Source organism: Siphateles boraxobius, unplaced genomic scaffold (assembly GCF_051911475.1).
Source record: "Siphateles boraxobius isolate OS27281-9 unplaced genomic scaffold, OSU_SipBor_1 5, whole genome shotgun sequence".
Classification (NCBI taxonomy): Eukaryota; Metazoa; Chordata; class Actinopteri; order Cypriniformes; family Leuciscidae; genus Siphateles; species Siphateles boraxobius.
The window spans coordinates 20,645,641-20,661,381 of NW_027509141.1; the positions used below are offsets into that span (position 1 = coordinate 20,645,641).

The following is a 15,741-nucleotide window of genomic DNA, read 5'->3' on the forward strand; positions in this document are numbered from 1 at the left end:
TCTTATGCTCACCAAGGCATTTATTTGATCAAAATACAGCAAAAACAGTAATATTGTGAAATATTATTACAATTTGAAATAACTCTTCAATCATAAACTAAATTTTTAATTTCTTTTTTAATGATCTTTTAAAATGTAATTTATTCCTGTGAATTTACAGCATCATTGCTTAATCAGTCTTCAGTGTCACATGATCCTTCAGAAAGAATTCTAATATGCTGATTTGGTGCTCAAGAAAAGTTTCTTCTTATTATCAGTGTTTGTAAAATGCTTTTTTTAGAATTTTTGATGAATGGAAAATTTAAATTTTAAATTTAATGCATCCTTTCTGAATAAAAGTATTAATTTCTTTTAAAACAATATTACCGACCCCAAACTTTTTAACAGTAGTGTGTACAGTATATGCGCCTATTAGCATCTCGTATAGCTGTCCACTTCCTCCATTTCTGCTCTCTAAAAAATTCCTAAACTCCTACTATTTGAGGCCATTGACAAGTTACGAGTTTGTTTTACTCATGAGTCATGAACAATAATATTTTTAACAGAAATCTGTCTTTTTTGTGGAATTTCCCCTAAATACAATACAATAAATACAGGATACATACCTGTGTTCTGAGTGTTGTAAACGCAATACTATAGGAGCTTTCAACAACAAATATGTGCCTGCTATGATTATATTAGACAGTTTAGATACTGTTAGCTGCATTAGCCACTAGCAGGAACTTTTATCCAGTGGTAGTGAAACAATGAGTCAGAAGCAAACTGCACTACTGCAGATATCTTCTGAGTTTGCCTATGATTCAGCATCATTAACTGTGTTTTCCCCTTTGTTTTGCAGGAAATAAACTCAATAAAGACCTGAAGCACTACCTGAGCCAGAGGTTTCCGAAATCTTCAGCCGACTACGAGCTTCAGCAAACCATACGAGACAACCTCTACCGCCATGCTGTGCCTTGTGAGTATTTTTTTACATTTTTTACGACTTTCAAAACACTCAACTTTAGTGGAGAGTCTATTCTCTGTACTGTACCCTTCTATATGGTGCTCTATTTCTCTCTATTATATTCTTTTGCTAAACATCATATGCAGAAGCTGTGCGCACAACAAAGTGATGGCTTGGACTGTTTGTACTGAGACGGGGGAAATGAGGACGCTATCAATATTCACAGAAATCCTCCTTTCGATCGAGTAGGTGGCAGACATGTTCTTGGAGAAGTGTGATGAAATAGTTTGTGTTTTTGTATTTGTGTAGAGGAAGACAGTATTGGATACATGCAGTCAAGTGGAAGTGCTTCAGTTCTATAAAACAGATGTTTCTAGAAGTCCACATAGATTTTTCCCTTGTGCATGTCTATCTGTTTCCCGCTAGGTCACGTAAAAGTTAAACTGATTTTAACCTGAGCGTCGCGATTTTAGAATGACGTGACATGCGTGAGACGCTGCAGAAGATGCAACAGTTATGCACGTCCATCTAGCTTGTGTTCACATAGAAAAACAATGGAAAAGTAGCGCAATGAAAAACACGTTCTGTGTGAACGGACCCTAATACTGTATCTTTGTGCAATTTACACAATTTGATGTACATGTATGTCTATATACAAATCGAGTTTTTCATTAATACATGCTATGCTACCTGTTACATTTAAATGATTTGAAACTAAAGCTCTGCTGAAAAACCTAGTGAGCAGCCCATAGACTGCATTTTAAGGAATTATAGATGACATTCTCATTAAAAAAAACATTAAAGCTGTTCTAAAAAGTAGGCAGCAACATTGTTCTTTTGTTATCATCATATGTAAATCCCAGAATGCATTGCAAAGAAATACAATTCCAGAATGAATTGCGAGAATGTTTATTTTTATTTTTATGTTACTATAGTACTTACGTTAACATCAGTTATTGAAACAGCTAACATGAAATAACACCCAATAATAGTTTAACAGCAATTATTATTATTCTTGGTTAATGTTCATTTTTACATAAACTACAGATAAAAAGTTTGGGGTCAGTAAGATTTTTTTAAAATAAAGAAGTCAGTACTTTTATTCAGCAAGGATGCATTAAACTGATCAAAAGTGACAGTAAATACATTTGTAATGCTTTTAACATTATAATTCAAATAAATGCTGTTCGTTTAAACTTTCTATTCATCAAAGAGTCCTGAAAAAATGTATCAGTTACTACCATTGATAAGAAGAAGAAATGTTTCTTGATCACCAAATCAGTATATCAGAATGATTTCTGAAGGACCATGTGACACTGAAGCCTGGAGTATAATTTTTTTTTTTAATATAGTTAGTTCATGATACATAATGCTAATGTTAATGATAACATTATTAACCTTATTGTAAAGTTTTACTAGAAAAATGATGATGAGGTTAAGTGCTCATGGAAGCAAGGAGTTTTCAGTTGTCTTTTGAATATTGTGAACGAAAATGTTCAGGAGAGTGATTTTGTGCCTCTCTGTGATTGCACAATGAGCCGTCTCTCATTTACCGATCGTAGGCTTCTGGTTGGGATGTAGACTCGTAAGAGCAAGTGGATTTGGATGGAGCTGAGCCTGTGGTAGATCTGTAGGCAAGCGTCAATACCTTGAACTTTATGCGAGCAGCGAGTGCTAGCCAATGCAGAGAGATGAAGAGAGGTGTGACTCTGGCCCTTTTGGGCTCATTGAAGACAAGACGTGCTGCAGCGTTCTGAATAATTTGTAGAGGTTTGATTGCACATGATCGAAGTCCAGCTAGAAGAGCATTGCAGTAATCAAGCCTAGAAATGACCAGGGCCTGGACGAGAAGTTGTGTTGCATGCTCAGCTAGGAAAGGCCTAATCTTCCGAATGTTTTTTAGTGCAAACCTGCATGACTGAGCTGTCTTTGCAATGTGGTCTTTGAAGGTCAGTTGGTCCTCAAAGATTACTCCAAGATTTCTAGCTGACCTTAATGGGGTTATAGATGATGAACCCAGTTGAATGGTGAAATCGTGCAGTAGAGACGGATTGGCGGGGAAGACGAGAACCTCAGTCTTTGCCAGGTTGAGCTGCAAGTGATTTTCTTTCATCCATGTCGATATGTCCGCCAGACAGTTTGAGATTCGTACAGCTACTGTGGGATCATCTGGTTGAAACGAAAGGTAGAGCTGTGTGTCATCAGCAATGGCACTCAGCTCATTAAAAACAAACAAAAAATCCAGATTTTTTAAGATAAACCATGTGCCAGTATGATAGGTCCCAGTGATGTATTTGGAGAAGAGCAGGGGTTCAAGAACTAAACCCTGAGGAACCCCAGTGATCAGTTGATGTGTACGTTGTGTACCAGTTTACTTGGTTTGTACTTTTATTAAGTGCAAATCATAAAATTAATATTTCAGCCATTATTTGTAAATGCTGTGTATATTTTATGTACAAAATTGTATGAGTTTGCTTGGTTAGCTTAGCAACATGCTAATGCCAAACTTTACTGCGCAGGAGACTTGACAATTTATTTCAGTGGAGTTTGATGTTAGCATGTCGCTAAGACAACAAAGCTACAAAGTTGTATCAGTTTGCTTGGTTATCTTAGCAGCAACATGCTAACGCCAAACTCTACTGCGCAGGAGACATGACAATTTATTTCAATGTTTGATGTTAGCATGTCACTAAGACAACAACGCTAAACTCTAGTATTGAGTAAGGCAAGAGACAGCAAGGCTTCTCACTGGATTTTTGCTACAGCTTTGCTGACATACTTCTCTGTGCTCTGTGATTAGTCGTAATATTTGTAGCAGCACTCTCAATGTTGTCTAGTTGAAAGGAAACCACCGCTTAGCTTTAAACTGTTTGGATGGTGAGTTATGTGTCTTTCTCCATTTAACAAAGCTGTAGTAGACTGTCTCCGATTAAACACTCTGATCCATTAGCTGATGTGACAGAAATTGAGTGTTTGTTTGAGAGTGATTGATAGACATGAGACAGCTGGAGGGACAGATGGGAGGGAAGTACCGATCAAAGTAGTGGGCTCCATCTCTCTTCTCAACTTCACTGTTTCATGGATACAAATACACAGACGTAGCCTCCCAGAAATCAAAGCCATCCATTTGTGTGCAACTTGAAAGACAAAAATCATTGGTTTAAATTTAAAGTGTGACATTTCTGCCACTAGTGTCACCAAACAGAATTGGTTTGGTCTAACAATGGGAGATGGGGTGAGGGTTGAGTTTGGGATTGTTTTAGAAACCGTTTGGTTTAGAAATTGCACGCTTCACTTTTAGGCATGCAATGTAGATTGTGGACATTGAAGACAGATGAGATTTGTGAAAGAGGCCATCTATGTGAAACTGGAGCGGCCACCTCTGAGCGTGGGGATGTGTCCAGATGCTCCAGAATCAACTTCTAAAGCAGTTTAGCATTTGGGACTATTCATATAACGGCAGCTCATGCTGATTTGGGATCAGTATTTATCTGTTGTAAGTTGATAAATAAGATTATAGTAGTGCCTGAAGTAAAATTTTGGTCATTTAGGTCTAGATCATGTTTGATGTGTTTTACTCTGTGTTTTACTCTCCTTGCCAAATGTACATTTTAGCTCACTTTCTTACATGTTTATTAGCGGTTTGTTCCAGCAGGATGCAAACAGATCTTGATGAAAGCATGTCGTTTTAGGATAAGGTTTAATGGAGCAGATGGTATCTTGCTGTCAATTACCTGGTAATTTTACATGACGTGGTGCTGGTGAACATGACTGCGAAGAGTCAAGATTGATCAGAGCTTGTGAATGTGAGGGTGGGTGGGTGTGAGGGTCAGTTGGTGCTTATACATGAGGAATGTGGAGGGGTGCAGCTGTCTCTTTTGTGCACTGATAGCCTGAGCAGCTAGTTGCCTCACCAGGTGGCCAGTGACGGAGTGTGTGTATAATGATGTGTGTGTGTGTGTGTTGTGTATGTTTGTGTTGGGGGTGTAATGGCCGGCTGGAGAAGAGTGACAATGAAGGCAAGTGACCGTGAGATAGGACTGTGTGCCACTAATACATTTAAAGATACAGAGACAGATTCAGCTGTCATTATGTGCGTCCAGCCTGACCAAGGTCTATTACCTCACAAAGTTTGTCAGTGTTACTATGAACTGAGTTAAAGTTTTACTGGTGCAGATTATTTGATTTTCAAATAATTAATTAAAATATGAAATAATAATATTAATAAAAACAACAACGACAATAATACAAGTAATCTTTTTTATGTTTTTAATGAAATTTCTGCCAATTGATGTATACATTATTATTATTTATTTTTTGATATAGGCTATATACAATAAAAATGATATGCCAAATTATTTATTAACAATAATTGTAGCTGCCAGCAGAGACAGTTGCATAATTTAAGTTCCATAAAATAATAGTTTTAATTTAATAAGTAACCACGTTTAAATATATCATAATATATTTTTATTAATCTGCATTTCTTTTATTTGGAAATATATGTACAAGCGGATTTGTTTATGTAGGCTTATATAGCGGAACTATTGTTCTGAGGTTCGGTTGGTTCAGACGTTTATTGATGTTACATCAGCATCGTAGCATCGGAGAATGTCATAGCGTATACAGAGCTAACTGCGGCTCGTTACGTTTTTGGTAATGTCATTACATTTGTAAGTTCACCGAGAGACACACGGAAGAGAAGTTCCCTTTGTTACCTGTTTGTTTCACTCCCCTGGAGTTAACGCGGCCAATGAGGTATGCATAGTTCTTTTAATGTGTAATTATCAATGTAAAGCATAACTGTGTGACGATTTAATAACAGTCAATCTAACGTGTTTTTTATTTATTAATGTGCTATTCTCTGTGAGAATATTCTTATTTCTGTAACTTGTCATGTGATTTTTATGTTTTATTTAGTTCTCACGGCATGTTTGATGGCATCGAGGACATCATTTGACTAATAAATGCCCGTAAACAAGAACGCCTTGTGTCCGTATCTGTTAACTGGAGGGAGCTATAGTGAGAACTCAGCCTGCTCGACACGAGGTGGAGACGTGGGGGAGATGATGATCCACGCCTGCCGTTCGTCGACGGAGCTGCACGCACGTGTACATTAAATGTGAGCGTCAAAAGATAAGACTGTGCATTCAATGTTAACATATTAAGAGGCAAGCAGATCCCGGGAGCATTGCATGGTTAAACCTACAAGAAGTTGAATATTTAAAACAAGTTAAATATTAAGAAGTGGAATAGCCTTCAACTGCTAAAGGGGCTCTATAAGTGCTAAAAGTTAAATGTTCATTGTAATGTGCATGTTTTACATGTTGAAGTGATTGCTCAACTCACTAAGTTATTTACTGCTAAGCTATTTGAAGGGTAAATAATTATTTAAAGGGTCCATCATAATATTTTCAATTTTTTTTATTATTTTGGTGTTAAAGAGAAGTGTTTATTCTGTTTTAAGATTACACTGTAAAGACATTCTTGGTTAAATCTAAAGGTAAAATTAAGGTACACTATTACAACGTAAACAAAAGCTTACTGGTAACATTAAGCTAGGTTCATCACTTACTTTATTTAGCTCATTTTAAGTTTTATCTACTAAACAAAAGGTTTTAAGGTGCCAATTCAAAAATATTGAAAATGTCTGAGCACGAGTTTGAGACAAATGAAAAGGGCTTAGATGCTAACAATGGAGCAACAGGTTTACAGCAGCAGTTTAAAGACCTTGATATAGATGCAAACCCATCAAAAGAGACTGAGGTAGCTGTAGAAACCCAAGCTGCTGTAGAGGAAAGTTTAAGAAGAAGCCAAAGAACCCGAGAGCTTACAGAAAAGGGTCAAGAACTGTATGACAGCCAAACTAAAAAGCTTCAACATCGCTTTACTACCTCTTATGACAAATGGAAAGTTCTTGCTAAAGAGACTAGGAAAGCAATTGATGGAACATTCTCCACTGAAATTCTGCAAACCTACTTGACCAAGATCAGTAACGCTTCAACAAGTGTAAAACAAGCTTACCAAGATTTACGTCAACACACTACTCCGGATGGCAAGACGCGCCGCCGGGTAGACACGTGTGATGCTGTCTCAGGAAAGCTAATGGAACATGCAGAGGATTCTATTGAATTAAGAGAAAAAGTACCAGATACTCACAAAGAACGAGCATACTGGACTGAGACAGGCTCAGTGCTTACACGTGCAACCTCCAAAAGGTCTAGTATATGTTCACGAAGTTCAAAGTTTGCAAGCATCAGTTCAAAGCAATCAAGCTTGACCTCTTCAAAGAAACTGGAAGCTGCAGCAGAGCTAGCTGCAACTCAAGCCACATTAAAGGTATTAGAGGACATGGAACTTAAGGAACAAGAGCTTGGGAACCTCGAAGTAGAGAACAGAAAGAGGCTTGCACTGCAAGAAGAAGAAAATGCTGCAAGAAAAAATGTATTAGAAGAGAAGCGCAGGCAGTTAGAGCGCTTAGAGACAGTTAAGAAAATGAATGCTGCAAAAGCACGTCTGCAGGTCTACGAACAGGAAGTGGGTTCGGACGAACAGATTTCGGAGTTGCTCCATAGCAGTAAGCATGTGAAAACCGAAGCTAAAACTACCCAAAGAAGTATTTCTGTGCATCATGTGGCAACACCACAAAACGCCACACATGTACAACCTGCTATGGTGACACAGAATGTTCAAAGTGTGCAACCTGTTGCCATTGCTCATCAAGAAGATGGCACTACAGCACTTGCCAAAGCAATAACAGAGTCGATCAACGCAAGCCATCTCCCAATACCAGAGCCTTCTGTTTTCAATGGAGATCCACTAAGGTACAAAGACTGGAAAACGTCCTTTGAGACATTGATCGGTAGGAAGAATATTCCAGTGAATGAGAAGGTCTACTACCTCCGCAAGTATGTTGGAGGACCTGCAAGGAAAGCTATTGAAGGTTACTTCCTGCTGGGCACGGATGCAGCCTACTATTCAGCATTGGACATCATGGAAGAAAGGTATGGAAGCCCCTTTGTGATTGCCAAGGCCTTCAGGGATAAGATAACTTCATGGCCAAAAATAGGACCCAAGGACAGCATTGAACTAAGAGAATTCTCAGATTTTCTACGAAGCTGTGAAGCAGCAATGTTGCAGATCAAGAGTCTTGCAGTCCTAAATGACTGCGGTGAAAACCAGAGAATGCTCAACAAGCTTCCTGATTGGCTAATTGCCAGATGGAACAGAAAGGTCCTTGCGGTTGAAGAATCAACACATGATTTTCCAAGCTTTAGCGAATTTGTTCAGTTTGTTGCAAGAGAAGCCAAGATCGCATGCAACCCTGTGACATCTCTTCATGCTTTGAAGTCTGGTGATAGTGAAAAGGTTAAGACACAAAAGCCTCGAAATGTTGGTGCAAAGGTGCTGGCAAGCAGCTCAGAAGAAAACCCAGACCCTAAACCATGTCTCTTTTGTGAGAAGTTGCACCATGGCATTCAAACATGTCGAAAATTCAAAGAAAAGTCAATCTCAGAAAAGGTCAAGTTTGTGCAAACTAAAGGACTGTGTTTTGGATGCTTGAAGACAGGACACCGTTCTAAGAACTGTGAAAGGAGGAGTGTCTGTGACACATGTAAAAGGAAGCACCCAACCTGTTTGCATGAAGACCGGGTCAAGGATGATGGAAAGAAAGATCACAGAGATGACGAGAGAAAGGAGTGTTGGAACCAAGCCAAAGAGAGGTCAAAGGAAAGGACGGATTCTAAGCAGTCAAATGGAGCTTCTAAGGAAGCCACCTCTAACCGTGTGGTGCAAAACATGAATGGAACATACACGTCCACCGTTATTCCAGTGTGGTTGTCAACAACAAGTACCCCAGAGCATGAAGTTCTCGTATATGCTTTACTGGATAACCAAAGTGACACCACCTTTATCTTGAAAGAAAAGGCAGACGCTCTGGACACACAGAAGGAGCCAGTGCAACTAAAACTCTCAACGTTGTCATCTAAAAGTACAATCATTCCAAGTCAGAAGGTAACTGGGTTGCAGATCAGAGGTTTTTATTCAGCGAAGAAAATCACTCTTCCGGTAACCTATTCAAGAGACTTTATTCCTGTCAATGTAAGTCACATTCCCACACCCAAGACAGCAAGAGCATGGCCTCATCTAGAGCATCTTGCAGAAGAGATTGCTCCTTTAATTGACTGTGACGTTGGTCTGCTTATAGGTTACAATTGTTCTCAAGCTCTGTTACCCAGAGAAGTTGTGTCAGGCAGAGATGAGGAGCCTTTTGCTCAAAAAACAGACCTCGGCTGGAGTATTGTTGGCTCTGGAAGTTCCTGTGTCGACTACGGAGATGCAATTGGAAGCAGCCACAGAACTATTGTCAGACAAGTAATGCCATGCCTTCAGTCGTCTGCCAATCTGACAAGTGAAGTCCGATACATATGTCGAACACAAGTCAAGGAGTTAGTCACTCCGCCAAATGTTATGAAGATGTTGGAGTCAGACTTTAATGAAAGAAGCGTGGAGGATTCTCACTTCTCACAAGAAGATCTTCGCTTCATTTCAATAATGGAGGAAGGAATCAAGATTAAGCCTGACGGTCACTGTGAAATGCCTTTGCCATTTAAAGAATACAGACCGAGTCTGCCAGACAACAGGAAATGTGCTGTTCATCGCCTTAAGTGTTTGAGGAGGAGATTTGAGAAAGACAAACAGTACCACAAGGACTACTTAATCTTCATGAAAGAAACAATGACGCGTGGAGATGCTGAGAAAGTTCCTGAAGAAGAAATCAACAAGAGCCCTGCTTGGTACATCCCTCATCACGGGGTGTATCACCCACAAAAACCAGGCAAGATACGCGTTGTGTTCGACTGTTCAGCAAAGTTTCAAGGCGTGTCATTGAACGATCATCTGCTTACTGGGCCAGAGCTGACCAATACGTTGGTAGGTGTTCTCTGTCGATTCCGTAAGGGTCCAGTAGCAATAATGTGCGACATAGAACGCATGTTCCATCAATTTCACGTCAGAGCAGAAGACCAAGACTATCTAAGGTTTCTCTGGTGGGAGAATGGGGACTACCACTTCGAACCATCCGTCTTTCGGATGAAAGTGCACTTGTTTGGTGCAGCCTCGTCACCCGGCTGTGCGAACTACGGCCTCAAACACATTGCTGCACAAGGACAAGGTCGCTTCAGTGAAGCATCCATCCGCTTCATTGAACGAAACTTTTATGTGGATGATGGGCTGACCAGTGTGTCAACAGAAGAAGAAGCCAAACAGCTAGTCAGTGAAGCAAGACAGCTTTGTAGCGATGGCAAGCTACGCATCCACAAATTTGTTTCTAACAGCCAGGAGGTGCTAGAATCAATTCCCAAAGAAGAGTGTGCTCAAACAGCAATACATCATGACCTAGCCTTGGGAGAGTACCAAATGGAGAGAGCCCTAGGGGTTAACTGGTGCATTACCTCAGATCAGTTCAGATTCAGAATAGTGGTGAGTGAACAACCGTTCTCTAGAAGAGGAGTGTTATCGACCGTTGCGTCTGTCTATGACCCTCTTGGTTTTGTAGCACCGTTCGTTCTAGTCGGAAAGCAAATGCTTCAGCAAATGTGCCGGGACAAGGTCGGATGGGATGAACCACTGACAGATGATCTTCGACCACAATGGGAATCCTGGCTCCTGGACCTACAGAATTTAGATGATCTCAAGATAGACAGATGTTACCTTCCAGCTAGTTTTCCAGAAGACCGGAAATATGAGCTCCATCACTTCTCTGATGCTAGCATCACGGGATATGGAGAGTGCAGCTACCTGAGAGTGATCGGGACATCAGGACAAACTCACTGTGCTTTGGTGATGGGTAAAGCCAGAGTGGCTCCTACGAAAGTCACAACCGTTCCAAGACTTGAGCTGTCAGCAGCTGTTGTTGCTGTGCGTACAAGTGATCTGCTCAGAAAGGAATTGGATATAGCAGAGGTTCAGGAATTCTTCTGGACTGACTCCAAGGTCGTCCTTGGATACGTCAACAACGATGCAAGAAGATTCCATGTTTTTGTGGCAAACCGCATTCAGCGCATCAAGGACAGTACCAAACCAAGTCAATGGAGATATGTGTCCTCGGAAGAAAATCCAGCTGACCATGCTTCAAGGGGCCTTAAGGCAAAAGAGCTGATTGCTTCTAACTGGTTTAATGGTCCAGATTTTCTTTGGTGTGAAGAGCTTCCTAGTGGAGATAGTAAGGTGGGAGACATTGCAGTTGAAGACCCAGAAGTTCGTAAAGTCTTTGTGCATAAGACATTGACAACAGAAGATTCACTGATTAAACGCTTTCTCAAGTTCTCCAGCTGGACGAGGTTGGTCAAAGCCATCGCTAGACTTAAGAGATGTGTCAAAGAGTTCAAAGGGTTGACATTAAGAACCAACGAAGCCAGCAGTCTGGAAGAGAGAGAAGATGCAGAACTTACCATCATAAGCATCGTCCAGAGGAAGAACTTCTCTGTGGAGATTCAAAGTCTTCAGTGCAAGAAGGAAATAACCAAAGGCAACCTGCAAAGGCTAAATCCTTTTGTGGATGGACAAGGTATCCTCAGGGTGGGAGGTCGATTGGAGCATGCTGCTCTGCACCCTCACATCAGGCACCCGGCAGTCTTACCAAAGACAAGTCACATAACAAAGTTACTGGTTGCACATTACCATCAGCGAGTGCAACACCAAGGACGTGGCATTACAATGAATGAGCTAAGAGCTAACGGGATCTGGGTACTTGGATGCAGTCATGCAGTGTCGTCCTACATCTACAAGTGTGTCAAGTGTCGAAAGTTCAGAAGGTGTACTGAGGAACAAAGAATGGCAGACTTACCTCGTGAACGTATGGAGACAACGCCCCCCTTTACATATTGTGGGATGGATTGTTTCGGGCCATTCTACGTCAAAGATGGAAGGAGGGAAGTGAAGCGTTATGGCCTGCTATTCACTTGTCTGTGTTCTCGTGCTGTGCACATAGAAGTGCTTGATGATATGACGACCGATGCTTTTATCAATGCTCTTCGTGCTCTCATTGCTCTGCGTGGTAACGTTCGACAACTTCGTTCTGACCAGGGCACCAACTTTGTTGGCGCAAGACGTGAATTCTTGGAAGGGGTTAAAGAGATGGATCAGGAATGCCTCAAGAAATTGGGCTGTGAGTTTGTCATGAACCCTCCGTCTGCTAGCCATATGGGTGGAGCCTGGGAAAGGCAGATCAGGACAATACGAAGTGTATTGACATCCATTCTAGATCAGGCATCCCAAAGACTTGACAGTTCATCTTTGAGAACTTACCTTTACGAAGTAATGGCAATTATAAACAGCCGACCTTTAACAGCACATTTGCTGAGTGATCCAGCTGGGCCACAGCCTCTTACGCCCAATCACATTTTGACGATGAAGTCTTCCATAGTCTTGCCACCACCTGGGGACTTTGTGAAAGAAGATCTTTATCTTCGCAAAAGATGGCGTAAAGTTCAGCACTTAACCAATGAGTTTTGGTCTAGGTGGAAAAAGGAATACATGTTAAATCTTCAAGAGAGACAAAAATGGCACAAAACCCGCAGAAATGCGCAGGTCAACGATATCGTGATCGTGCAAGATGACAATGCACCACGAAATGAGTGGAAACTCGCCAAGGTCACGGAAGTGTATCCTGGTGAAGATGGACATGTGAGAAAGCTGCGGTTGCTGATCAGTGAATCAGCACTGGATGACCAAGGAAAGCGGCTCACAAAGCAGACTTACCTAGAACGGCCTATTCACAAGACGGTAACTCTGCTTGAAGCTGATTAATGCAGCCTTGGGTGTTGCTACCTCACTTAAACCAAGTCTCATAATTTTAAGTTGGAATCTTATGTTTATTAAGTTAATAAGAAATCACCAGTGATTTGGTGGGAGTGTAGCTGCCAGCAGAGACAGTTGCATAATTTAAGTTCCATAAAATAATAGTTTTAATTTAATAAGTAACCACGTTTAAATATATCATAATATATTTTTATTAATCTGCATTTCTTTTATTTGGAAATATATGTACAAGCGGATTTGTTTATGTAGGCTTATATAGCGGAACTATTGTTCTGAGGTTCGGTTGGTTCAGACGTTTATTGATGTTACATCAGCATCGTAGCATCGGAGAATGTCATAGCGTATACAGAGCTAACTGCGGCTCGTTACGTTTTTGGTAATGTCATTACATTTGTAAGTTCACCGAGAGACACACGGAAGAGAAGTTCCCTTTGTTACCTGTTTGTTTCACTCCCCTGGAGTTAACGCGGCCAATGAGGTATGCATAGTTCTTTTAATGTGTAATTATCAATGTAAAGCATAACTGTGTGACGATTTAATAACAGTCAATCTAACGTGTTTTTTATTTATTAATGTGCTATTCTCTGTGAGAATATTCTTATTTCTGTAACTTGTCATGTGATTTTATGTTTTATTTAGTTCTCACGGCATGTTTGATGGCATCGAGGACATCATTTGACTAATAAATGCCCGTAAACAAGAACGCCTTGTGTCCGTATCTGTTAACTGGAGGGAGCTATAATAATAATAATGAAAAATAGCATAATTGTTATTGTTTCTTTCATTCTATATAATAGAAGATATATGTTCAGCGAAATTGCTCCATTCATGTACAAAAATGCAGTGTATTTACAAGCCTACAGACTTGGCACCTGTGATAAAACATGAACAAATGTATCTTGTAACATTTCTTTATGAGAAAGCAGACAAATATCCATTTCGTTGAGACAGGTGTAAGCAAAATGAACTGCTACTAATGTAAAATGTCCTGATGTGAGCTATAAATCCAGATGTCCAGTGCACATTTCATTTTGTATCTAGTGTTTGTCTGAAGAAATTGCTATTTTTCCCCTTTTGTTTTTCTCATATTTATTCCAAACCTTAACTATACAGCTAGAAACAGGTGCATATGAAGTATTTTTTTTGTGGCAAATGCATACATTTTATTTCTCTGATTGTTGTCCTGTGATGTAATAGTAAGGAACAAAAAGCTGTGTCCTTTGTCTTTTCCTCATTTCGCGCTCCAGCTTTTCACATCACCAAGACCCTCAACATAACAGATGCCGCTGGAACGGCTCTCCCTCCCTTAGTGTTTTCACATTTCCTTCACAGTTCCTCTGTTCGCGTCTTCATCTATCAGTCTATTTAAGCCTCCCTGTGGTTAGCCAGCCCCTGCTTGCCCTCTCTCGCTCCCCTCCTCTCTCCTGCATCCCCACACCCCCCCCCCCCCCCCCCCTCCTCCACACCCCCTCTTTGGCTCTCTCACTCCCTCCATCCCTCCATTTGTTTTTCTGCTCGGTAGCAGACAGCAGGATTGCAGCTGAGGACAGGTTGCTGCTGCGTTTTTTTGCCAGAAAGAAAGAAAGGATTACCGTCTGGAGGCTGCACTGTGGCGAGGCAAGTCCGTCTTATTTTTCCGCATGCTTTCGGTCGCGTTTCGCGCTATCTCCTGAGATGCGGGCAACGGATTAGAGGGTTTGTGGGTGATGTATGGGGCTTAGTGCGTGTGGTGGATGCCTCATATATAGGCTAAAGGGTTGGATTGGGGGTGGGGTTGTTGTGGGGGTGGGGTCGGGGTTGTAGTGGGGTTGAGTCAGGGAAAAGAATACGAAAAAGAGCGCAAGATTGAACCCTTCAGTCACATCTTGTTCACAGGGACAGATGGCTCCTAGTTGAGGAACTTTCTCATCAATGATTTATTTGCAAGCCATTGTCTGGAGTCCTTTTGGGGCAAGGAGCTAATTTTTCCTTGGTGAGCATGTGTACGAATGTATATATATATGTGTGTGTGATGGAATGATGATGTGGCAGAGGGAGTACGGTACACTGAAGGGCCATCACCCTTGATGTAATGAGCAATGATCAACTCACCACCTAAACAACAGTGCCCTGTGTTGAAGCGGTACAGCGAAATTCAATTTGACACTGCCCTTCGCACCACAGAGCGCGCTGTGGATCCCTCATATGCTACCTCAGACAGGTTACTGCCCAGTCATATGCTTTCTTCTTATGTTAGGCATCACAAACATTGTTGCTAGGTAGATCTCTACATCTAAGAGAATGTATTCATTGATTCTGTGGCTTGTTGCTTTCATTATTTCAATAAAAATCTGATGTTTTTCAGCCTAATATGCAAGAAAAGAAACGCAACTCAAAAATTTGCATCATTCAATTTAGCTAATTGTGTTAACATAGCATTCACTGCCACAGATGTCTGTGGGAGCTAGCTAATTAGCATTTAGCATGTGTACCACTCTGTCTGCAGACAAGCAAAGCACTTCAACCACAGACTCGGAGACAGGGTAGATCTGAAGAGTGCCCCGGTCGCAAGTCAGCTACATTTAGCAGACAGAAGAGAGATAATACCTGCAGGGAGCCGAGGGCTCTCAGTAGGGAGTACAAACATTCGAGTGAGTTTTAGCAGACAGTCTGTGTCTGGATGGTATGATTTTTGCATAATATCGCTAAGTTTAACACAAAATCCTATTTAAAATGGGTTATTTGTAGGTCTAGTACTCTCTGTTTGGGTTCATCTTGAGTTTCCAGGCTCCATTTTGATATGTCAGCTCAAGCTTGATATCACTGAGCAAGCATATGTGGGCGGCATACTGAGAAATTTGTCAAAATCTGGGCATGTTCAGAATCTAAATCCCGTTCCACGTTTTCTTTGGCTAACACCTTGTTGAGCGTAGACGAGTCTTGTGATTTGGCTGTTCTTGGCCTGAAATGTCCATTTGCTCACAGCACTTGACATT

At 40.9% G+C, this 15,741-nt stretch overlaps 1 protein-coding gene across 23 annotated transcripts in view; it reads left to right on the plus strand.

Moving 5' to 3' along the window:
- magi1b (membrane associated guanylate kinase, WW and PDZ domain containing 1b) overlaps positions 1-15,741 on the plus strand; it is a 139,980-nt gene that overhangs the window by 56,611 nt on the left and 67,628 nt on the right. For all 23 annotated transcript variants that reach the window (XM_077203209.1, XM_077203213.1, XM_077203219.1 and 20 more), the window contains exon 2: positions 839-955. In XM_077203209.1, the coding sequence (XP_077059324.1) occupies positions 839-955 (117 nt within the window). The remainder of the gene's footprint in view (positions 1-838; positions 956-15,741) is intronic.